General features: G+C 50.5%; 1 protein-coding gene across 1 annotated transcript in view; it reads right to left on the reverse strand.

Annotated features, from left to right (window-relative positions):
* The window catches only part of LRRC74A (leucine rich repeat containing 74A), a gene marked incomplete at its 3' end in the record, with an annotated part of 73,787 nt that overhangs the window by 43,011 nt on the left and 13,388 nt on the right, over positions 1–17,388 (reverse strand). The window contains exons 7-12 of the mRNA XM_082649357.1: positions 15,387–15,472; positions 14,845–15,039; positions 10,631–10,726; positions 10,111–10,257; positions 5,701–5,808; positions 4,696–4,778 (exon numbers count right to left, since the gene is read on the reverse strand). Coding sequence (XP_082505483.1) covers positions 4,696–4,778; positions 5,701–5,808; positions 10,111–10,257; positions 10,631–10,726; positions 14,845–15,039; positions 15,387–15,472 — 715 coding nt within the window. The remainder of the gene's footprint in view (positions 1–4,695; positions 4,779–5,700; positions 5,809–10,110; positions 10,258–10,630; positions 10,727–14,844; positions 15,040–15,386; positions 15,473–17,388) is intronic.

Genomic DNA, 17,388 nt, shown 5'->3' on the forward strand with positions numbered 1-17,388 from the left:
TCGAAAAGATACGTGCACCCCAATGTTCATTGCAGCACTATTTACGATAGCCAAGACATGGAAGCAACCTAACTGTCCATTGACAGAGGAGTGGATAAAGAAGATGTGGTATATATACACAATGGAATATTACTCAGCCATAAAAAGAATAAAATATTGCCATCTGCAGCAACTTGGATGGATCTAGAGATTGTCATACTAAGTGAAGTAAGTCAGACAAAGAAAAACAAATAACATATGATATCACCTGTGTGTGGAATCTTAAAAAAATGGTACAAATGAACTTATGTACAAAACAGAAATAGACTCACAGATGTAGAAAACCAGGGGAGAAAGGGAGGGAGAGGGATAAATTGGGAGATTGGGATTGACATACACACACTACTATATATAAAATAGGTAACTCATAAGGACCTACTGTATAGCACAGGGAACTCTACTCAGTACTCTGTAATGACCTGTATGGGAAAAGAATCTAAAAAAGAGTGGGTATATGTATATGTGAATATGTATACGTATATATGTAACAGATTCACTTTGCTGTACACCTGAAACTAACACAACACTGTAAATCAACTAAACTCCAGTAAAAATTAAAACAAAACAGAGAGTTAGTGCACAAAGCCAAACTGAGCTGGGCATGGAAGGAGGGCATGGCCAGGGTACCATTCCCCTGCACTGCAGCTGACCCCCTTTGGTGCTGGGCTCACGGGCCAGCACCTCTGGGCCGTCTTTGACCTGACAGCCTCTCCTACTCCTGCAAGGCCTCTGTCCCTCCGCTTTGGTCTTCAGCTCCTGCTGGGGTCCTGCCTGCATGCAGCCTCCTGACATGCCAAGCTGATAAAGCACGACTCAGCCCATTGTCAGTGGGCGTGTTCCTTGTGCAGTACCCTCACCCGATGGAGCAGGCCTCCTCTGTAGTCTTGCCCAGCCCCAGGGTGGGCTGGCTGAGGGAGGGGACTGAATGTTTATGGAGCTCGTGCTAAGCACCGGACTGTCTTCCTCACAACAAGAGTGCGAGGTAGCTGTGAGTAACTTTGATTCATAATGAGGACACCAAGCCTTGGACAGGTCTGCCCAGGTGTCAGGCTGCTAGACCCTTTGGGGCTCTGATTTCATGTCAGGCTCCGTGGGGGCAGAAGTTTAGGAGATCAGGGAAAGGGCATAGGAAGGACTGCAAAGCAGTCTGATGGGAGCACAACCTTCAGGTGGATTTTGGAGCTGACGTGACACCTAGTGGCCACAAGTAGAAACTACTCCACAGTAGGGCAGGTTCCAGGGCAACCTGCAGACAGGCAGGGTTCTGGCTGGGCTTGCGTGATGGGGGGTGGCAAGTGTCAAGGGGTGGCCTGGAGGGTCGGGGATGTTGGCTTCCCCATATCTCCATCATTCCCCCAAAGCTACCCAAACAAAAAATAACATTTGATGAGAAAATGTGCTGCTTTTTCTATTAAAGATGAAGAAAAGCATCTTGAGAAAACTTGCTGTTTTTATTGATCCCTAATCTATAGTCCATAACAAATTTTGATACTTCACAGCCTAATAATCTTCAGGGTTCCACCCAGACACCAGTAATTAATGAATGCTCAGTTACGGGCATGGACTTGATGGAGAATTTTATAGATTATAATAAACTTAAAAGACAGGCTCCCTGACTTCAAGGGGATTTGATTTATTTGGGGAGTCAGAGCAAAGACATCTACATACCCTGATGAGTAGGGTGGACGTGAGTTTCAGCTCACAAACTCTTTATTGCGTTTCTTTATTTTCTTTTCATCATCCTAATTTTGATTGAGTCCATACAACCGTCCAATGAAAATTCAACTTCAAGTTAAGACTTTGAATAAGGGAAGGGAGGGGAAATATGCTGTGGGGAGGGGACACAGATTATTTCAAATAATGATTCTGCCAGGAGTGAGAAGTTTTTCCATCACCTCCATCTCGATGAAGAAACAAAGTGAAATCCGAGGGCTGGTGCCTTGATTCCCAGATGCCATTCCAGCACTTCACTGGTGTTCCAAAGTGTGGGTTCCTGGGTACCCCCCAAACTCTCCCAGCTTTCCACCACTTGCCCAAAACAATTGCCAAGTGAATGAGGTTTTTCATTTCACAGGTATTTTTTATTGAGCACTTACTATGAGCAGGCACTGTGCAGGTGCAAAGGAGGCGCACAAGACACTTCCTGCCCTTGTCCATCCCAAGGGTGACTGGTGAGGTTAATCAGAATCCTTGAAGGTACCCATTCCCCGCACCTGCTCTGTATATGCTGTTCTTGGTTAAACCTTCCCATCTTTTGCTAAGCTCCACATGCCTCCCCAGTTTTCCAAGGAATTTTACAAAGAAATGCAGAATGGCAGATCCCTAGAACAGATGGGGATCCCTTTTTTCAGCTGTCCCACTTTTCAGGTGGAACCATGAGCCTCCAAGTTCAGGTGGCCAGCTCCTGCTGGGCCACGGCTAGATGCCAGTTCCCTGAGCTCTCTCCACGTGACCCCCTGGCATTTGCTTCTAAAGGCCCCTGTCCTCATTTCCTGAGCATCTGTTCCCTCTGCCACTGCCTCCTGAATCTCAGCAATCTCCCCTTGACACAGTTTACAAGCACTGTGATGAATGCTTTTGTGCACTGACCTTCTCCCCACCGCTCTCTTCCACCGCCTAGCAACCCCACGCTCTCCCAATTTGTTCTTTTGGCTCTTAACGAGGCCATCAAGGACGTGCCCCCTAAAACAGGAGGGTGCTCCCTGGGGGAAGGGCATGCCACCAGCAGCCCGGAGACCCAAGCTAGACTTTATTGCCTCGCTCACAGCCTTGGTGTCTTTCCGCCGAGGTTTCAGCCAGCTCTCCACCTCGTTCCAGCCACGAGCCAACGTGCCAGGAGTTCTCTGTCACTGAGGCTTCTTTCCAGACCAGATGTGTTGCTATGGCTTCGTCATTTTCAAGGAACTGGATTGAAAGGTAAGGAGATAAGGCTGACCACCAACGTAGCCCCGTGGCTGATGGACAAGAGTGTTGGGACAGGCTCGAGTCCAAGCGAGACCACTTGTAAACCCATCTGTCATCTCGGCAGAGTGCTGAACGTGGTGAGGTTCGGCGTCAGCACAGGGATGGGCATGGGTTTACGCTGCCGCTGTCGGTAGGGCTTTGGTAGCAGACACACCTGATCGCAAGCACGTGGGAAAAGCTATGGCAACGTGCACCTGGGATTGTTCACTAGCGCCCTCTGGAGGCAGCAGGGGCTGTGGGGGCAGGTAAAAGAGGCCCTTCACTTTCTCCCTAGTAGATTTCTGTGGATTTAGAATTTTTACAAGCAGATATTATTTGTATCAAAAAATGACAATGAAAAAATCATGCAACAGTAAAAATGACGACCCTGCTCTTCAATGGGAACCAACAGAGCTGCAGTGTGTGACCTGAGGGGAACTTGAGGTGCCCACAAGAGCTCCCCACTTGGGTCCTGAGACCTCAGTTCTGCCTCTCCATGGCCACGTGACCTCATCTGCAAAGCTGGAGGGTTGCTGGACCTGGACCCGGTCTCCTGACCTCTGCCCTGTGCTCTTTCCCACCAGCATCCCAAGGAACAGGAGGCCGTACTTCAGGGAGGGCAGGCGGGGAGGTCCAGGACACAGGCACAGAGTAGGGGGGCCTGGGGCGGTATGCAAGCCTGAGCCACCCTGCGGGTGTCGGGGTGCTTGCCGGATGATGGTGTCACTCCTGAATGACAGCATCACGTGCCAGCCCCTTCTGTGCATTGTCTCCACTTGATTCTTATGAGAGTCTCTCAGGTGCTGTGGTTATCACCCCATTCTAAAGACTTGGAGACTGAGAGCTCTGCGCACGGCCGCACCCTTACTAGCTAGAGCAGGGTTGCAGCTGGGTCAGTCTGTGCGGTGGCTTCTCCACGCATGAGAGATGCTGATGGGGGCAAGGACGGAGGTGTTGGGAGAAGGCTGTGGGGCAGGACCAGATGGGGGCCTCCTCTGACAGACTCCTTAGGGATTCCATGAGACAACAAGCCGCAGGGCCTTATGGACCAGCCTGCAGACCAGCAGGGTTCTGCAGCCTCGGCGAGGAGGAGTGGGTCCTGGCACCATGCAGATCGGGGTGCTAAGGCCACAGCTGCCCCTCTCTGGCCACAAGCACTTGGCTCTGTGCTTTCCTTCTCTAAAGCTCCGATCATTATTCACAGCATGGGCGTGTACTAGTGCCCGTTGGGCGCTGTGAGAATTCAGGCACCCGTCTGGTGACTGGCGGAGCACCTGGCACGTGGTAAGGGCTCATGGATGTTGGTTGCTGTTATGACCGTTATCATGGTCCTTTCCGAGCTCTTCAAGGAGTTCAGCCTAAGTCATAACCTGCCTGGTTGCCTAAACTCCAGCAGCGTTGAAAGACCTGCAGTTCCTCAGTGCACCGTGCTGGCCCACAGTTTGGGCTTGGTACTTCCCGTCCTCTGTCCTCCTGTCTGTCTTTGTGACACCCCCTTCCCCCCGGTGATACCTCTTCTTTGGGCCACTGTGATACCTGTACACGCCCCCAACTGCCCCTCTCGCCACACCAGGGCCTAACCATTTGCTGTTTGTGTCACCTCCTATCTGCTACAGGGCGGCCCCAGGAGCCAGGGTGCCCTAGAGGGAACCGGGGGCCTGCCCAGGGCAGAAGGGTAGCCCAGACAGGGCCGGACGGCGGGGCTGGGCTGACCTGAAGTCCACCATATCTGTCTTCTCACCCAGCTTCTTTATCAGCTCCCTGACTTGGTACCGGTTTATGGGGACCTTGTTCTGCTGAGGAAGCAGATAGAACATGCAAGGTCAATGGAGCTCTCTGCTCCCCCCAGACCTCTCCCGTCTCCCACACACACACACACACACACACACACACACACACACACACACACTCCACAATGCCTCACTGCCCTTGGGACCATGGCTGGCAACAGTTTCCTCAGTTCAGAAGAAACTGAACCCACACCATGCAGGGCAGGAATAAGCGTCCCCGCCCATGTCTGTGAGCCACTGCCCAGACTCCAGAGCCCCTCTTTTCTCTGGGGAGCAATAGGGGTGAAGGAGATGGGGACCCAGCTGGAGTAGGCGGCAACTTTGCAGCATGGGAAGTTCATCCTTACCTCCCTGCTACCGAGTCTGGCCGGCCCTCTTTACCACGGGCCTGGCACCGAGGGTCTTATCCCCCCACCTGGGCTCCCATGAAGTCCTATTCTTGCAGGGCCTGTCCTTCCTAGGGCTGCCCTGGTGACAGACCTCTTCATGCTTGCATTTCAGGGGGCCCTCAGCACCTCCATCATACCCCACGTGTGAAGGTGTGGGATTTCAGGCAAGATGATAGGGCCAAAGGCGAAATACTGGGGTTTGGGGATGTGGTCTCTTCTCCCACTCCCTTTTAAAATCTGCCCAGTGGCCACATGCAATGGGAGAAAGACCTAGGAGATGAAGAATGTGTGTCTTCAGGCAGCATCTTGGGTCACCAGCGGCACCCAGACGTGCAGTACAGAGAATGACTTCAGCAGGCAGTGGAAGGAGGCCTTAGGTGTCCCTCTGGGTCTAGATAAAGCAGTGGATAAGTTGGCTTCTCACAGCCAATCCCAAGGAGCTCTTTGAGGTGCTCACGCTGTGGCCCGTCTGTCTCTCTCTCTCACACACACCCCTGCGCGTGCACACATAGTACCTGTGTCCACAGGAATCCACACACCTGTATCATAGCTTTCCGGAACTCGCCCACAGGCATTGCCGTCCCTCCACGAGGGTTCAAGCTCCTGAAGAAGTCCAGGACTGAGATTTTGTGCTGGTCTGCATAGCTCTGAGAGAAGCAGGAGACACCAGGAGCCTTGTAATATCTATACCAACTCCCCGCAACACCCCCCCCAACCCCAGCTTCCCACCCCTGCCCACCCAGACCGAGGTCTGAGCTCAGGCAGAGCCACACGCCACGATGCTTCTGTGTCTGCCCCACCTACACTGAGCTCTCCTGCCATTCCACGTTCCACAGGTGGAAGGACTGGAGTCGACCCTGCTGAGCGAACTGTGGGAACAGTTCGGAGGGAATAGGGCGGTGATCATGTTTACATGTATTATTTAGTTTTGAAGTTGTCCTGCTAAGACTAGCAAAGATGGTGCTCTATGTACGTGGGTGGGCTGTTGTTAACTCAGAAACCAAAAGACCGAACCGCAGCCAGGTAGTGGGACAGGCAGGACAGGCTCCCGGTGTTCACAGAATTCTCATCGTTTTATACAAATACTTATATGGAGACATACTGTGTTAGAATATTTAAAAATAATATTTCACTGTTTTCAATTCAAAGATATTCCCTACTCACATTTTAAGGAAAGTATAGATTAATAGAAAGAAGCAAATTAAAAATTTTCTGTCCCACCATCCAGAGGTAGCACCTTGATGTATATTTTTCATCTACCTGTCTATCTATCTACCTGTCTATCTATCTATCTATCTATCTATCTATCTACCTGTCTATCTCTCTATCTCTCTATCTATCTACCTGTCTATCTATCTATCTACCTGTCTATCTCTCTATCTATCTATCTCTCTATCTATCTACCTGTCTATCTATCTATCTACCTGTCTATCTATCTACCTATCTATTAAACATACTGTTTTATAAAGTGCACTGTATTAATATATTGTGAATTTTCCAATACTATTAAAATATTCTTTTGGGTCCTTTTTTAGTATCTTTTTGTTTCTTTTCCCTTCTGACTCTCGAAAGGCCATAGGCAAGGCCCAGCTTTCTCGATAGATATTTCTGCAGACACCCTGCTCACAGAGGAATTCCTTGCGGATCAGTCCCTGGTCCCTGCTCTCCTCTCCCCACACTTCCCTCTCTGGTGTGCGTTGCCTACACCAGCCCACCCCGGGGTGAATCCCACCTACGCTTCCAGTTCTGCGTCCCCAGCAGCTGCTCGCAAGTCCATGCTGAACCCCACTGACACCTCAATCCTACACGTCTAAAGCAAACCTCCGTCAGCTGAATTCTGCAATCTGTTACTGCGTGCTGCGGCAGATACCATGGGCGGGCTCTCAACACCCCCTCCGCTTCCTTCACAGCCCGCCTCTCTATAACAGAGGCTGGAAAACTAAAAACCAGAATTCCCCAAGCCCCCTTGAAGCTACGGGTCAGAATGGGATGGGTTTCGCCAAGCCCTTGGGTGACGCATATGTGTGACCCGTGTGATCTGGAGAGAGCAGGCTGCTGGCAGCCATGGGGGTGGCTTCCCAATTCAGCGGGCGATTCCTGATTGGGCGGCTTCCTGACCTAGGCAGAAGCAGCAGTCGTCCTGGCTAGCCAGTTGGGGTGTCTGGGGAGCCATTTCTGGAATCTAAACATAGAGTCTTTCTTCAGCCCTCCTAATGTCTCTGGGGTCTATCGCTCGTAATAGATCCCTCTTTGCTTAACCTAGCGGAGTGGATTCTGTGGTCAGCAACTGAGAGCCTTGATGGGCATAAGGGCCTGTTACTTTGGTAGGTGCTTTTGATAAGACCCAACGTAGCTCCTGCCCCGGAGGAGTTCAGAGTCTTGCGGTGAAAGGGTGAAGGAGAGGGCTGCAGGAGTGTGTGGCAAGGGCATATACCCTTGACCAGGAAACCTGAGAAGGGTTGCCCGAGGACGTGACACTCTGGGTGCAGACCTAGAGAGCGAGGAGGAGTGAGTGAGACACAGAGGAAGGGTATTTAGGCAGAGGGACTCAGAGTTAATGTTAAGAGAGAACTGATGCAAAAAGGAATGGGGAGGGACTTCCCTGGTGGCGCAGTGGTTAAGAATCCGCCTGCCGATGCAGAAGACACGGGTTTGAGCCCTGGTCCGGGAAGATCCCACATGCCGCGGAGCAACTAAGCTGGTGCGCCACAACTACTCAGCCTGCGCTCTAGAGCCCGTGAGCCACAACTACTGAGCCTGCACTCTGGAATCCACGAGCCGCAACTACTGAAGCCCGCGCGCCTAGAGCCAGTGCTCCACAACAAGAGAAGCTATCACAATGAGAAGCCCGCGCACCGCAAGGGAGACTAGCCCCTGCTCGCCGCAACTAGAGAAAGCCCGTGCGCAGCAACGAAGACCCAACACAGCCAAAAATAAATAAACAAATAAATAAATTAAAAAAAAAAAGGAATGGGGAGAAATCCAGTGGGGCTGAAATGTAGAGGAGGGGGGGAGGATGGGAGGGATGAGGCCGGAGCGGGAGGCGGGGCCAGGGGGCGGTCCCTTTTCCCCACAGGACTTCCCTACTGCTGGCAATGTTTCCATCGTTCTTTTGGTCCACTGGGCTTAAAAATTGGGGGTTATCTTTGGCTCTCTCCTCTCCCCACACACCTCCCTTCTCCCAACACACACACACACACACACACACACACACACAGCCACTCACCAAGTCCTGGAGATGCTCCATAAAGATATCTCCTACATCTGTACCTCCACTCTCACTGTCCTTTTCAGCCAAGTTACCGTTCTAGGTCTGGAATACTACAATAGTGTCCTCATTGGTGTTCCCAGTCTCATATCTACCCCCTCAGTTCATTTCCCTCCCAGTTGCCAGAAAAATTACCCCTCAGTCCTGCTGGATTTACATCATAGCCTCTGCTCAGCAACTCGCACTGGCTCCCTGCTCCCTGTGGACTCAAACCTCACTCTGAGCCTAAAATCTGAGGACTGCTGCATCCAGCTCCAGCCTCTCTTTGCAGCCTTGACTCCCAGGCTTCCCTTGAGACCAGCGCCACACGGTCCGGTTCCCACGCCCCAGACACACTGCGAGCCACTCCCGCTCTGCTCCTTCGCTGGTTGGCATTCTCTTCCCTCCCTTTCTCTGTTGCTCACCTGCATCTTTTCCGCTTGTCAAGGCCCTTGCCCAGCCCCACCTCTGCCAGGAAGCATCCTTCTCTGGTTGCCTGCAGTGACCTCTAGTTTGGATTGTATTTGCTGCCTTTGTCACTTGTTTATTATTTATCATATGACACTTTCTATTAGAAATGACTGTGTCTGTCCCATCTTCCCAACCCGATTGTCGGGCCCCCGAGGGGAAGGACTGTGGTTTACACTGTATGTATCGTTGAGGCTCTCCTCTGGGATCCCTTTTCTACACTGTTTTAAAACAAGGAGCAAGTTCCCACTTTGCATCGGATAACCCCATTCCCACTCTTCTTGCAAAACAGGTTTCCCCTCAGTTCCACCTGACATCATCTTACTTGAAAAGATATAAAGATACTTCATACCGCTTTGCCTTCTAGAACTTTTCATACAATGATAGTTTTCATGCCAGAGCTCTCCTCTTTGGTTCTGGAAACTAAGGCATAGAGCAGACCAACCAGGGGCAGGAAGCAGCCCCAGTGGCAAACACCATGAAGAACCGTGTTTACACGGCACCTTCCCAGCTCCTGCTGCCTCAGGTGGCAATGGTCCTGCACCCAGCAGCAGGTGAGAGCTGGTGGTAGAAACACCAGGCCTGGGCAGTCACTGCTCTGTGAGGCTGTCCGACCAGAGGAGCTATAACATCTCTTCCAGCTCTAACATTCTCTGAGTTTTTATTTCCACTGTTTCATCTGCCTCCTGTGACTGCCAGACACAATCTAAGACTTGAGCCAGGGGCAAGGTGACTATGAGGTATAAAACACTTGAGGGCTCCTTGTTAGCTGAAGCCACCAGATAGCCATCCCGACCACAGGGTCAGGACGTCGTGGCATCCTTACCAGCTATTGGAAAGAGCCCGCATGAACTGTGTGCTTCTTGCCTGCCAAGCATTGCTCTAAGTCGTGTGTAGTATAGAATTTAATCTTCACAGCACCCTGTGGGGTGGGTGCTATTATCATGCCCATTTTACAGGTGACGAGACTGAAGTACAGAGCACTTCAGTCACTCGTCTTTCGTTGCAGTGGAGGAGCCTGGCTGGTAGAAACCATCCTATTCCAAGGCCCTCCCACTTCAGCCAGTTCTCAGTCCTTCCTCTGGGAGTCAAAAGGAATATTCCACAGCCGAGATGTTCCTTGTCAGCGAGGACTGTGCAGACTCTCTGGGGGAGGAGAAACTCTAGGAAGCTGAGCCAAAGGTCAGCGCTTTCCAGGGGTCCCTGGGGGCTCTTGGAGGAAAGCAGGGCTCACCTGGATCAGTTTCACAGGGTTCGTCCACATGAAGAGGTTTTTCTTGTTAGAGAGGCCTTGCACTGCTTTGTACATCACGTCCAGCTGGGGGTGGATGGCACACACTCCATCCAATATTTTCACAAACTGCTCTGACACCAGCACATTCTGAAGCAGGGAGAGAGGGGACCCGTCCAGGGGAGGGTACTGCCATCGTGCCATCTCCCAGACCAGCGGACTCTCCCAAGCAAAGTCTGGGGGTCCCCCTGTCTTTGCTTCTGGTGTTCCTCCTCTCTGCCCTCAGGCCCACTGGGGGTGCAGGTCCTGGGTTCCCAGGATCTGGTAAATAATTTCACACCATGATGTTTTTGACCGAATGGCTACTCCTACGGAAAGGACCTCTGGAAGGGGCAGAGTCATACTCTAAAAGGAGTAGCCTTTTCATGGAGCAGTTCTGTGAGGGCCCTGAGGACTAGAGCTGGCACAGTGGCCATGGTAACTGGCTTGCTCCCAAGTACAAGCAAACAATTTGATCACTTACGGAAATGTCAATGTCCTCCATCTTGGATTTGGGGTTCCTCTTGATGGACAGGATAAGTAACACAGCCCCATCCATACTTAGAGGGTTCAGGTAAAGCTGTGGGAGGAAGGGCGAGGCAGAAGGAGGCAGAGATGAGGACAGGAGAGCCTGGCTCAGAGCATGGTTTCCATTTCCTCCCATCAAATCTCAATCTCTGTCTTCCTCCCAGACTTCTCTGTAAGCACGCATCTCCCTGTCTATTTGTCATCCATTCACTTGTCCATCTCACTGCTCACCCATCCATCCATCCATCCATCCATCATCCATCCGTCCATCCATCCATCCATCATCCATCCATCCATCATCCATCCGTCCATCCATCATCTATCCGTCCATCCATCCATCCATCACCCATCCATCCATCCATCCATCCATCACCCATCCATCCATCCATCATCCATCCATCCATCCATCATCCATCCATCCATCCATCATCCATCCGTCCATCCATCCATCCATCACCCATCCATCCATCCATCCGTCCATCCATCCATCCATCACCCATCCATCCATCCATCCATCATCCATCCATCCATCCATCCATCATCCATCCATCCATCCATCATCCATCCATCCATCCATCATCCATCCGTCCATCCATCCATCACCCATCCATCCATCCATCCATCCATCCATCCATCATCCATCCATCCATCCATCATCCATCCGTCCATCCATCCATCACCCATCCATCCATCCATCCATCCATCATCCATCCGTCCATCCATCCATCCATCACCCATCCATCCATCCATCCATCCATCCATCCATCATCCATCCATCCATCCATCATCCATCCATCCATCCATCATCCATCCATCATCCATCCATCACCCATCCATCCATCCATCCATCCATCATCCATTCATCCATCCATCCATCCATCATCCATCCATCATCCATCCATCCATCCATCCATCCATCATCCATCCATCCATCCATCCATCATCCATCCATCCATCCATCATCCATCCATCCATCCATCCATCCATCATCCATCCATCCATCCATCCATCCATCATCCATCCATCACCCATCCATCCATCCATCCATCCATCATCCATTCATCCATCCATCCATCCATCATCCATCCATCATCCATCCATCCATCCATCCATCCATCCATCCATCATCCATCCATCATCCATCCATCCATCCATCCATCCATCCATCCATCCATCCATCCAAATATCCATCCAACAATTATCCACGTGCCAGTCACTGGGTTGAGCACCGAGGGATGCACAGGCAAACATGACAAGATCTCTGCCCTCAGGTAGCTTACACTCTAGAGGGGGACACAGGCAAACAAGCAAATGACATCTGAAGTGCGATGATGGCAATGACAGAGGTACCCACTGGTACCGTAGAAAACGAGGGAAGGGACATCCAGTATGGTGGAGGGGACATTTGAGCTAAGCCTTGCAGGACTAATGGGGATTAGCTAGGGATGAAGAAGGCAGACAGTCCCAGAGGAGGGAATAAGGTGCAACAAAGAAGACAAGGGGGGCTTCCCTGGTGGCGCAGTGGTTGAGAGTCCGCCTGCTGATGCAGGGGACGTGGGTTCGTGCCCTGGTCCTGGAAGATCCCACATGCCGCGGAGCGGCTGGGCCCATGAGCCATGGCCGCTGAGCCCGCGCATCTGGAGCCTGTGCTCCAGAACAGGAGAAGCCACAACAGTGAGAGGTCTGCGTACCGCAGAAGAAAAAAAAAAAGAAGACAAGGGAAGGCAAGTGCAAAGGTGCAGAGGTGTGTGGGGAAAAGTAAACGTTTCATGAGCAGGAGCAGAGAGCGTGAGGCTACAGAGCTGTGATGGGTCAGATTGCACAGGACTTGGGGGCTTAGCTAAGTACTCAGGGCTTTATCTCAATGGTACTGTGAGCCACTGCAGCGTGGTATGGAGGTTAACAGCAGGGAGCACGGAGCCCATTGGCTCTGCTTACTAGTTTTCTGGTCTTGTGTCAGTTCCCTGACTACTGTGTACCTATCGCCTAGGGCTGCACAGAGGGGTCAATACATAACTTCAGGTAAAGCATTCAAAAGAGTGCACGGTACATAGTAAGCAGCCAATGAATGTCACTTATTATTATTGAAGGCTTTCAGCTGATGGTTTCCTGATGAGGCTGACCAAAACTCTATGTCAGGGGGTTCCCAGGCTCTTTCAGTACTCCAGTGAGAAAAGACAGCCTGGAGCCCTGCCCTCATAGGGCTTAGCATCTAGAATCTTTGGTTTGACTCACGTGCGGGGGGAATTCCTTATTTTTCCAAGATTAAGAAAAGGAGGGCTGGGGCTGGCTGTGGAGAGCAACAGGTAATTCCTGTGGCAAAACTGATGTGGCCTCCACATACGACCAAACTAAAAGGTATATTTTAAGATTTTTTTTCTTTCACTTTTAAAACAATTTAAAAAATTAAAATAAAATATTTGGTCTTCGTAGAAAAAATTTAAAAAGCAGTAGAAAAAAATGTTAGCATTGCTTATATCCCACTAACCAGAGAAAATCCTTTGCCATTTTGCTGAGGCAGCATTTTAGTCTTAAAATTCAGATTCTCTGAACTTTCCTTGGCTTCATTGGCCACCGACTGAGGCTCAGTCCTTTGCAGGCTGGGTCAGTCTCTCTTCTCTGAGTCACACTTGGTGCCCCTCCAGCCAGGCCGGCCTCTGAGCTCCCCCAGTCACTAGACGGCCACCTGGTCTGGTCTGCAGTCAGCACGCTCCCTCCACAGGTTGGAATCTGACTCCCCGTCGTCACCTCAGCAGCTCTAAGGTGGCTGTCCTCTCGGATGGCGGCTCGCCTTCACTGATTCCTAACTCCCATTCTTCTTCTACCAGCACTCCCATGTCCTTGGTCCCCCCGAGTCATCTCCACATCTTGCGGGAGTTGGAGCTGCAGTGGAAAGCCAGGTAGAGCTGACATCCCTCTGCCTCTTGCTAGCTGCACGGCCTGACAAGTCACACAGCCTCAGTCTTCTCATCTGACAAGTGGGGCTACTGGAGCCCTCCTGGTAGGGCTGGGCCATGAAGAAGGAGGCAAATCACTTGATATGGAACCTGGCTTGTGGTAGGAGTCCCAGAAAGGGGACCTATTAGTAGAAGTCCTCATCTTACATCAGTTCCCAACTTCCCATGAACTTCTATGTTATAAATTAGCGTCTATGAGCAAATTGATTTAAAATGAAATATGTATTCATTCTTTCACTTAATAAATATTCAATGGGCATCTGCTCTATGCCCAGGACTCTGCTAGGTACGGGGGATATAGTAATGGGCAAAGCCAAACACGTCTTTGTCTTCAGGAAACTTTCGAACTAGTGGTGACAGACAGTCAAATAGTCACTCAAATGAGAGTATAAGGAAAAACTCCGGTGAGTTCTGTGTGAAGGGGCAAACAGGATGTGAGTGTTCCTGCAGGGTCCCTGGGGAATTGCTGCTCCAGCTGTGCTCTGAGGCAGACCAGCAATTGAGGCCAGTGGAGGGAGCACTGCAGGCCCTGCGGGAACGGAGATGAAAAAAGACCCTGAGGCCATGGCTGGAGTGCGGGGGAGAGTGTGGGGGTAAACTGAGGCTGGAGAAGCACACAGGGTGAGAGAACGGGTTTTGAGCAACAGAGGCCATGGTGGGGGGGGGCCTAAGTGGGAGGAGAGTAGGTGTGGGTGGGGATGGGAGTCAGATTTACGCTCAGAATCCGCACTCTGGCCGCAGTGTGGAGAAAACCTGGAGGAGGGAGTTCCCTGGTGGTCCAGTGGTTAGGACTCGGCACTTTCACTGCCAGGGCTGGGGTTCAATCCCTGGTCTGGGAACTAAGATCTCGCAGGTCTCTCAGCAAAGAAAAGCAAAGAAACTGGAGGAGACCCAGATGGGAGCAAGGAAGACCCTACCCTGTGCCAGGTGAGAGCAGAGGGTGACACTGGGTTTACAGCAGAGAGACAGCCAAGAACGTACGCACATATGAAGCACAAGGTAGATTTTCTCTCCAGCAACATCCAGCCCCATCGTCCTGCTGCCCCCACGCCAATACACACACGTGCATGCACACACATGGACACACGGACACATACACAGATGCACACACATGGAAGCATGGACACACACGTGAATGCACGGACACACACACACACACACACACACAAATGCATGCACAAGATGTCCCGTTCCCAGTTCGGGTGAAGACTACCTTCAGAACTTTGAGGCTTTCATTCATCTCCAATCCTTTGCTGATTTTGGACAGCCCTTCATTGTTGATGTTGTTGCTGCTGAGGTCTAGGTAGGCCAGGGAGTTGTTGAGTCTGAGGACCTCCCCTAAGGCTGCAGCCCCCTCGTTCCCAAAGCTGTTCATGGAGAGATCCAGTTTCTTCAGGGACACGTTAGCCTGCAGGGAGAAGGGAGAACGGCAGCGGCATGAAGGCTGCATGCAACTCATCCAGCCAACGGGCCCCAATTTTTGTCCTCTGCTCTCATCCAGACAAGGTGCTCAGTGGTCCCCAGGAGGGAGATCAGCCAGATCTTCCCAGATCCCTCCCAGCTGGGCTCAGAGTCTCCAGTACTCTCGAGGCTCATTCCCTTTGGGCTGATGTCATTCCCTACCCCCTAGTTAAACTGTCGCCTTGAAGTACCCCCAAAGATGCCAACTAGGTTTCAGCAGGGTGAATTTACCCATGGGGAAGGGTTCAAGGTGGCTGACTCAGGGGCTCAACACACCACTCCCGGAGGGCTTACCCGGAGACCGCTGCACAAGGCCACCACCCCCTGGATGTAGAGGTGGTTCCAGCTCAGGTCCAGCGACTGGAGCCCCACGTTGAGGGCTGTGGGAGGGAAGGAGTCATTTCAGCGTCCACCACACCCCAGAGAACCCAGTCTCAGGGTTGGCAGAGGTCCATCACATTGGGGATAAGGATCGCTCAATCCTCATGCAAAGCAAAACACGTAGGTAATAATTCATCAGTTATTCATTTAAACACAAAATTCTAAGATGATTCCCAAGGCTGGCAACAACGTAGTAAAATACTCATACATTGCAGGTGGCAAGCAAATGGTATACTCTATTTGGCAAAAACTATCTGGTCACAGACATTTTCCTGTTAAAATCTGTTTACTCTATCTCACAGCATTATCACCCCTGAGACTCTTCCTAAGGAGACAGTACAGGATTTAAGAAAAGCGACATGCTTGTAGATGTTTTCCCTGGCATCACTTATAAAAGTAAAGTTTGTGACTCACAGGGGAAGGGTAAAGCATAACATAAATATCCATCTGGTGGAAAATTAAACAACCATTAAAACAGATGGAGAGAGCACGGCAAACCTTGTATTTACATAGGAACACTATGGTGGGCATGGTGTGTGGTATTGCGCGATGTCTTTTTCATGGAGATCTATGGGAGCAGTGGAAGCCTCAGAATTTCCATCCGGGAGAGCTTTAGGGATACAACCAGGTGGAAGTGTGGAGGCATCAGGCTTGTCTAGAAGTTGGGTTTGCACAGAAATTGCACATTTTTTTAACTTAAAGATGCTTTTGCTCACGTGCTACATAGGGCTGGGAAAGCATCCTATTTAAACACTTCATCATTGTTATTTTTATCTGGGGAGGGTGGATGTGCCGAGGACACCATTGGAAGGAGAGACTAAAGTGCTCTTGAAGGATTATTGAGTGGGAGGAATCGCCTTCAGGCCCAGGAAAAATGTGTTATTCTGTTTTATTTATTTATTTATTATTTTTTTAAAAAAATCTTTGGCTGCATTGGGTTTTCGTTCTTGAAAGCGGGCTTTTCTCTAGTTGCAGCGAGCGGGGGCTACTCTTCGTTGCCGTGCGCGGGCTTCTCATTGCGGTGGCTTCTCTTGTTGCAGAGCACGGGCTCTAGGCACACGGGCTTCAGTAGTTGTGGCTCGCGGGCTCTAGAGCGCAGGCTCAGTAGCTGTGGCGCACGGGCTTAGTTACTCCGCGGCATGTGGGATCTTCCTGGACCAGGGCTCGAACCTGTGTCCCCTGCATTAGCAGGTGGATTCTTAACCACTGCGCCACCAGGGAAGCCCCTGTTTTATTTTTTATGGACAGAACACTCTGTACTGATCATGTCTTTCTCGTGTCAACCACCAGGACAGACTTTCAGGAAAGTGCATAATACCTTCTATTATATTGAGAACAAACTTTTGTCCTGCCTTCATTCTCTCTCCCTGCCTGTCTCCCTCATCCTATTCTTATTTTTCTCTCCTCTTCTGTGCCAAGTCCCTCACTGAAGTTAAACCTTTTTTTTTTAAAGATTTTTTTTTGATGTGGACCATTTTTAAAGTCTTTATCGAATTTGTTACAATATTGCTTCTGTTTTGTGTTTTGCTTTTTTGGCCACGAGGCATGCGGGATCCTAGCTCCCCGACCAGGGATCGAACCTGCCCCCCTTGCATTGGAAGGCAAAGTCTTAACAATGGGACCATCAGGGAAGTCCCTTAAGTTAAACCTTGCAAGCCTGCCTCTCTTAAATGGCTACAAAATTAAAATTTTAATTCTGTTCTCAACACTTACTAGCTTTGTGACCTTAAACAGGTTACTTATCCTTCCCGTACTTCTGTTTTCTTATTTATAAAATAGAGATGTTAACCTGTACAAGGTTTTTTTTTGTGAGGATTGATGTAAAAAGCCTAGTATGATGCCTGTCACATGGTAATCATCTTATATTTGGTAGCTTTAATAATAATAAAGATTCTTTTAAAAACTGCATATAGGG

The sequence above is a fragment of the Grampus griseus genome, assembly GCF_964374135.1.
Source record: "Grampus griseus genome assembly, chromosome: 2".
Lineage (NCBI taxonomy): Eukaryota > Metazoa > Chordata > Mammalia > Artiodactyla > Delphinidae > Grampus > Grampus griseus.